Here is a 7,907-nt window from a genome sequence, read left to right as displayed (position 1 = left end):
AAAAAATTCAGAACTATCAAGAAGTCAGACTGATCTTCTAATGCTCTTCTAATTGGGTAGAGTAGAAGGACTTTAGTGTTGTTTAAAATATTTCTGTATGGCTGGGTGTGGTGGCTTACACCTGTAATCCCAGCACTTTGGGAGGCAGAGGTGGGTGGATCACTTGAGGTCAGGAGTTCGAAACCAGCCTGACCAACACGGTGGTGAAATCCTGTCTCTACTAAAAATACAAAAATTAGCCAGGTGTGGTAGTGCATATCTATAATCCCAGCTACTCAGGAGGCTGAGGCAGGAGAATCGCTTGAACCTGGGAGGCAGAGGCTGCAGTGAGCCGAGATCGCACCACTGCACTCCAGCCTGGGCGACTGAGTGAGAAATTTAAATAAATTCATTTACTTAAAATAAATAAATAAATAAAATAAATCTATATTTTGGAAAGTATGAAAATTTAAATTGATTGTTTAAAAGATGAATGTATACTAAGTATATCCAAAATTATGACCTAAAGCAAAGCCTCGCTCCGTACAAAGATCTGGAAATCTTTATCATCACCAAGTGATGCAAGACAGGTGGGCACAAAATTTAGAAACAAATAATCGTGATATCAGGTGCAAAGGGGCCTTTTTGTTTTCAGTGAAATCTCTAATAAACTCACAATGCTGAGCCTTCAGGAATGAAAATTATTGGTACCAAATCGTAGTGCACTTAGTAAAAAAGAGACCTACTATTTCCCATCTTGGGCCTTTTCTTCCAGGTCAACCACCATAAAACCACATGCCAGCTCCTGTACGGCAGGGCCCCTTCCTGCGATGACAAGGTGGCGGGGTCTGGCTCCACCATGTGTACCACTGACTGCTAGATCTGGGTGGCAATATATACAATCCTAGTACATAGCACCTACGCATGAATTTCACTAAAACAAAGATACTTGTGTTGATGTTTTGGCAGCAGTGTGTTCAATCCTAGTACACAGAATCTAAGCATGAATTTCACTAAAACAAAGATAGTTTGTGTTTATTTTTGAGAAAGATCAAGCGTCTTCTAGTATTTCTTTTGCTTTTTCATATGTTTTGTCCATTTCCACATTTCTTATTGAATATAGTAATCATAGTTTATATTTTTTGAGTAGTGTTCATGTTCTACATACAGTACTAAGCATTTTAAATGTGTCACTTAATCCTTCCAATAACCTTAAATCCTTCCAATAACCGTACCAATTAGGTACTCTCATTATCACATTTGAGATAAAATAAACCTCAGAGAGATTTGAAAATCTCGTAGGGTCGCACCTCTAATAAGCAGCAAAGCTGTCACTCAAGCCGAGCTCTGTCTAACTCCAAAGCCTTGGTGTTCTAAGACATAAAAACCCTAACATATCTCTTTGACCAATAAAATAGAAATATATCAAATTATATACATTGAAATATACAGAGTACAAAACTCTCACTTTTAAAAATTATTATTACTTAGTATATTCATGAATCAAAGAGCAAAAAGTAAAATTTCTATGGGCCTGACAAATAAGCCTTTGAAGAACACATCAGGGATTGGTGGTGGGAGATGGGATGAAGCTGGGTATTGACTTTGCTGCTTTTTCTGTGGGAGAATACCCACCCAGGGGCATCAGTCCTGTTACAGAGACCACATGCTTTCCTGATGGGTCAGATGGTCAGTGCTTGGACCCTACTAATTAAATGGTGTGAATACCATCCCTGCTTTAACACGTCTCTATTTGCAAAGTCACAGGACGATGGAGCAGCTGATCATAGATCCTTGAAAATGAAAAGTCAAGGTAAGACTCCGGCTGAGTTGCAGCCAACACTTACCCATCAAAGCAGTGGGCAGCGGTGAGGACCCACTGGTGCCCTATGAGTGATCCTCCACACAGGTGCCTCTGAGCTGCCAGCTTCACCTGCAGGCTCACCTGCCAGGGCCACTCTCCCAAAGAAGAGTTGGTTCCTCCAACAATGCGTGCATTTGTTCTTGTTGTGCAGACTGAAAAGAGAGTGTTGATGAAAATGGTTGGAATTAAAAGTGAATCACAGTCCCTTCCAACCCAAAAAGAACAAGACACATAATTCCATAAGGCTAAGCAAGCTATCAACATGACAGACATCCTTACAATTCCACGAAAAAGCGACGTTACTCACCAGAGCTGTCCCCAGTTTTACACAATCTCAAAGAGTAACCAGAGCTCCCTTGTGTCCCATACGTAATCCTAGTTGGAGAACCATCTGAAGATAATCTTAAGAAACACTTACACCTAGATGAAATGAACAGTAGAAAGAGTAAGCCTTCACAGAGGGAGAAATAATACAAAGTGATCATCTCAACTGTCTTTGAAAAATAAAATTTCCCTCACTTCTCTTCCTTACAGTCTTCTGGGAGTAAAGAGTAAGTGAAAAACTGACAGCGAATCATCTTTGTACAAGTCTCTTGGCAAACATTCACTCCTTTAACGAAAGTCACATTCAGTTCTTCTCCTCCAAAGTCAACTCCTGGGTAAATTTTAGAATGGCAGGGCTCTGTGGTCAATTATAAACATAAAAACATATCAAATGAGAAAAGCAATGAACAACATTTACACAAGTTTCTGTTACCTTGAGGATTCTTTCATCATTGTTCCTGTTAAAAGTCATGAAATATGTTACATTTTATGTTATATTATTATCAAATCACATTACCAGGTAGAGTTCTTCTGCAGGTTAAAAGGCTATATCCAGATATGGTGTTTTCTTGAGGAGTAGAGGAACTTGGTGTGCCGTTTTCAGATGTTTTAAGAAAACAAACATTTCTATTAAAAAAAAAAAAAAAGCAAGAGAGAAAGAAAGAAATTTGCATTAGAGGCATTAGACAAACACAAAAGCAGCTCACACTCAAAAAACAACTCAGCAAATTTTATTCTTCTGGAAAACTCTCTTCAAAATAAATCAGACTACAGGAATCTAATAAGTTGCAGAGATTAAATGTAAATCAAGGCTCATCTCCCTCTGGATAAAACTAATAGGCACAGACAACCTGAAAAGAGGACTGTAATGAAGTTCCACCTTCTAACTGGTAACAACAACAAAAAGCATCAAAGAACAAATTCAGGGAGTTTATGCTGCCGATGATATTACATAACTGGATACCCTTCTCTTAGCTCCAGGCTGTGTGTAGAAGAGGGTGGATTATCTGAGTTAAGGACAGTGGGCCAGAGCCTTGATCAGACTAACCAGAGCTCTGGTTTCTGAAACAGAGAGAAGAGCCAACAAGCCTAAGGGATACACTACCAGTGAGTGGCTTGTACTCCAAGCTAATACAAAACATCAAGATCATGTTCTGAATCTTCATTCAAAGGCATCAGATCCTTCTTTTTTCTCATGGCTATGCTTCACTGCTTCAATGGTAACATTTGTTTTAAAGTAAGAGAAGGTAGGCAGAGAAGTCTGCTAATCTCTTAACTAATCTGCACCTGGCAGAAAGGTACCTACTTAAACTGCAGGTTCAAGTGTTTTGAGGGAAACGAATGAAACTTTTTAAAACTCAGACGATACAATAAAAGTGAGGAAGGTACAAGTGCTCCCCATGCCCACTTGCCTTTGTGACTCTGGTTTCCATGCGTTCGTATAGAATGTAAAGAAGAAGCAGTTGGGATGATAGGTGCAGATGGTCCTACACACAAAAGCATCTGGGGTGAGAACCCTGGCAACATCCACGTCTGAGAACGCAAGATGTTGGAAGATGTCCATGCGGCAGCCTGTGAACTCAGACAGAAGACGTTCCTTAGGAAATGACACGATGCTAAATTTCCTTATATTTTGTCATCATAATTAAGGAAATTGTGACTATTTATTATTCATAGTACTAAACATCTTAAGTAAAAAAATGTCTGTTAAAGTATCTTCAAACTTGTTTGCCATTTAGAGGAAGGCAAAGTTGGTCTAATTCTAAGGGGCAAATTCCTGTGTCAGAGAAATAAAAGCCATACCCCTAGCTCCATTATCCACCAGGGCCAAATGTTTACGTTACTCAGTATTGACTTATGTTTCCTTTATATTACTCTGACTCTGAGGCCTTAGGAATGTAAGGTGTTTTTGTTGTATTTTCCTGAACATTATAAAAAGTTATTTAATAAGAAGAGACTAACAAAACGCCTTGTGCCCATTAAAATTAGAACGACAATCCACTTTTATTGTCATTAAATTCATATGATCTCATATCCTGTTTTGTTTTATTTGTGTTCACATCATTTATGCGGTTCACTAAATTTGATAACAGATAATTCTGTTGATACTCATTGGTTTACAGATTCAATGCACTCTATCAAAATCCTGCTCCCTTTTGTTGCAGAAACTGACAACCTTTATAAAATTCATATGGAAATGCAAAAGATCCAGAATAACCAAATTAATCTTTAAAAAGAACAAAATTAAAGCACTCAGACTGTCTGAGTTCAAAACTTATGACAGAGTTATGGTGATCAAGACTGTGTGTAACTGGCATTAGGGTAGACATATAGATCAATGGGTTAGACCTGATGGTCCAAAAATAAACTCACATTATAGATGATTGATTTTTGAAAAGGATTTCAAGACAATTCAATGGATGATTGATTTTTGAAAAGGATTTCAAGACAATTCAATGGAGAAAGAACTGTCTTTTCAACAAATAGTGCTGGAATAGCTGAATATCCACATGCGAGAATTAAGTTAGATTCCTACTTTAAACCATACACAAAATTTAATTCAAAATGCATCAAATGCCTAATGTAAGAGCTAAAACTATAAACCTCTAAGAACAAATTATAAACAAGAGTCTTCATAACCATGAATTAGGTTTTGGCGTTTTAGGTAAAGCACATGCAAGAATAAAGCCAGACTGGATTTCATCAAGTTTAAAAGCTTCTGTGCTTCAAAGAACTCCATGAATAAAGTGAAAAGATGACCTGAAGGTACACAGAAAATTTTTGCAGATAATATACGGTCTAAGAGTGCAGTATCCAGAGTATATAAAGACCTCATACAGCTCAACGACGAAAACAAATAACCCAATTAATTTTAATGGCTAAAGGATTTAAACAGAGATTTCCCCAAAGAATTCATTCAAATTGCCAATAAGCACATGAGAAAATACTCCACATTACTAGTCATTAGGGAAATGCATATCAAAACCACCGTGAGAAATCACTTCACACTACCCAGAAAGGCAATAATAAAAAAGGCAATAACAAGTGTTGTTAAGTTTGTACAGAGATTGAAGCCCTCGGTGGAAGAGACGAGCTCAGACCACGGCTCTGGGCTGTCATTTCTGCTGTCCACACCCAGGAGAGCACCGTGGATGTCTAATCTCTGTACTTGCTTTCTTGTTAAACTGCAGTGAGTTCCCATATGATTTAATCTGATCAAATGTCCTTTACAGAATGATAAAAATCCTGGCTGTAGCCAGGCACAGTGGCTCACACCTGTAATGCCAGCACTTTCGGAAGCCCAGGTGGCCAGATCACAAGGTCAGGAGTTCAAAACCAGACTAACCAGCATGGTGAAACCCTATCTCTACTAAAAATTCAAAAATTAGCTGGGCACAGAGTCCTGCCTCCTGGCATCCTTCGAAATCTCTTCCAGAAAAAAATAAAATGAATGTTAAAGTTAAATCACCAGTTCACATGTGAACCATCAACCTGGCACACACTATGGAGAAGGTGTGCTGTGGCGAAGAGAAGACAGGCAAATAGATGCCTTGTAACCAATCTTCCCAGTCTTATACAGGGAAATCCTAGCCCAGCACCAGGCACAGAGCCAGCACCCAGTACTGCAGAGAACTGACTAGAAGGGATTTGGTTTCAGTAGCATCTTGTCATTAACATCCTGATATGCTAAATCAGGTGGAATGTCATCGCAGATTTCCGGGTAATTCCATTGAAATTACCTTTATGTGCGAAACGACAGTTTTATTCCCTCCCCATGGTAAAGTCATTTCACTAGATATGGACACAACCAAGGAATGACCTTACAGTTTCGCTACAAAATCACTGTACTAGTTTCCTATAACTGCTGTCACAGGGGCATAACCACAGACTTAGTGGTTACAAACAACACAGATGTATCATCTTACCACGGTAGAGATTAGAAGTATGAAATGGATCTTACGGGGCTAAAATCAAGGCATCGGCAGGGCTTTGTTCCTCCAGGATGCTCCATAAGGAAACTGTTCCCTTGCCCTTTTCAGATTCTAGAGGCCACCTGCGTTCCTTGGCTCACGGACCTTCGTCTTGTTAGATATAGTGAACTCCAAGTTTCTCTTCAAAGAATCAGTATGTCAGCAAGTTCAGCTCTCTTTTTCTTTAATTCTCCATTTTAAAGTTTAACTTCCTGGTTCTCTGTGCCCCCTTACCTCTAGTTTCGGTAAACAACTTTCCCGCCAGCTCTGATCAGTCGTTCACATCTGTTCTCCCAGTCCCCTGCTCCGTCCTGACTCATCCCGATCACCTGCTCTGATCTCCTGCTTAACCCAAAACGGGGTAAGCCTTATCCCAAAAATGGGGAATACCCCAAGTAAGGTAAGGGATAAAGCTAGCAACAATAATATTCCCGCTAATAATTCCCTTGCCCTAATGTTAAAATACCAGAAGAATAATGAAAAGACCAAAAACAAGAAAAAGCAGCTGCTGCCCCAAACCCTTTTCCTATCCCTGTCGTCCCTCCTCCCTATAACTCTGCCTCTTGGGAATCGTGCCAAGAGCCCACTCGTTACCAGCCTGAGTACCCTTCCCTAAAAGGACTTCAACGTGAAATAGAGCAATGTAAAATGGATATTCAGACCTTCCCTTTCCCCTCTTCTCAGGGGAAGAAAAAGGCATGATCCATAGAGCCGCTATGGGAGCCAAGGAACAGGAACACCCACCAATTGGGGGCCCCAAGCCAGTGTGACACTGTCCTCAGAGTTTATGCGTGCCTAGGAATTTATACCCTGGCCAAATGGGTTACAGGCAGTTGTTTAGTATGTAAGAAAAGTAATAAACAAGCTGTAAAAAATTAACCCTTGGGGGAAGTAATTCAGGCTTAAGGTCATTCCAAAATATCCAGATTGATTACACAGAGATGCCTCCTATTGGTCATGTTTATTAGTAATAAGAGATCACCTTACTCATTGGGTAGAAGCTATTTCCTTTTCAAGTACAACTGCTAATAATGCTGTTAAGGCATTAGTTGAAAATATTATACCCAAGTTTAGATCAACAGAGAACATTGATTCAGATAATAGGACTCATTTCACTGCACATGTCATTAAGAAATTAGCCCAGGTACTGGATATGACATGGAAATATCATCCTCCCTGGCACCCACCTTCATCAGGGAAAGTAGAAAGGCCTATTACCCTGTTAAGAATCCAAACTGCTCCCCAAAAAGACATAGGCCCATCCCCTTATGAGATGCTTCATGGATTGCCTTATCTGCATACTACTACTGATGTTCCTACACTTGAAATAAAAAAAAATCAGTTTCTCAGAAATTATATACTTGGTTTATCTTCCACGTTCCCTTCCCTCAGAACTAGAGGTCTTTTAGCACAGGTGCCACCCCTTGAGTTTCCCGCACACCAACATCAGCCTGGGGACCACGTCCTTGTCAAAAGTTGGAGAGAAAGAAAAGCTGGAATCAGCCTGGGAAGGACATTACCTAGTGCTCCTAACTGCTGAAACTGCAGTCCAGGCAGCAGAAAAAGGATGGACCCATCACACCCGAGTCAAGAAAGCACCGCCCCCTCCAGAGTCATGAGCCACAGTCCCAGGGGAAAACCCTACCAAACTAAAGCTAAGGGAAATCTCTCTTTCATCCGTTCTATTAGTCCTTCTTCTTCGCTGGCTCTATTGCTGACCACCTGGTTATTAATGTAACCAAGTCAATTTCACCTCAAACTATTACATT

General features: G+C 39.9%; 1 protein-coding gene across 2 annotated transcripts in view; it reads right to left on the bottom strand.

Annotated features, from left to right (window-relative positions):
• KLKB1 (kallikrein B1) overlaps window positions 1-7,907 on the bottom strand; it is a 26,270-nt gene that overhangs the window by 5,236 nt on the left and 13,127 nt on the right. For both annotated transcript variants that reach the window (XM_017507000.2, XM_017506998.1), the window contains 5 exons: window positions 3,580-3,739; window positions 2,685-2,794; window positions 2,363-2,525; window positions 2,151-2,263; window positions 1,827-1,995 (listed from right to left, as the gene is read on the bottom strand). In XM_017507000.2, the coding sequence (XP_017362489.1) occupies window positions 1,827-1,995; window positions 2,151-2,263; window positions 2,363-2,525; window positions 2,685-2,794; window positions 3,580-3,739 (715 nt within the window). The remainder of the gene's footprint in view (window positions 1-1,826; window positions 1,996-2,150; window positions 2,264-2,362; window positions 2,526-2,684; window positions 2,795-3,579; window positions 3,740-7,907) is intronic.

This window comes from Cebus imitator, unplaced genomic scaffold (genome assembly GCF_001604975.1).
Source record: "Cebus imitator isolate Cc_AM_T3 unplaced genomic scaffold, Cebus_imitator-1.0 Scaffold365, whole genome shotgun sequence".
In the NCBI taxonomy this organism is placed as follows: domain Eukaryota; kingdom Metazoa; phylum Chordata; class Mammalia; order Primates; family Cebidae; genus Cebus; species Cebus imitator.
This window is presented reverse-complemented; position numbering and strand designations above follow the sequence as displayed.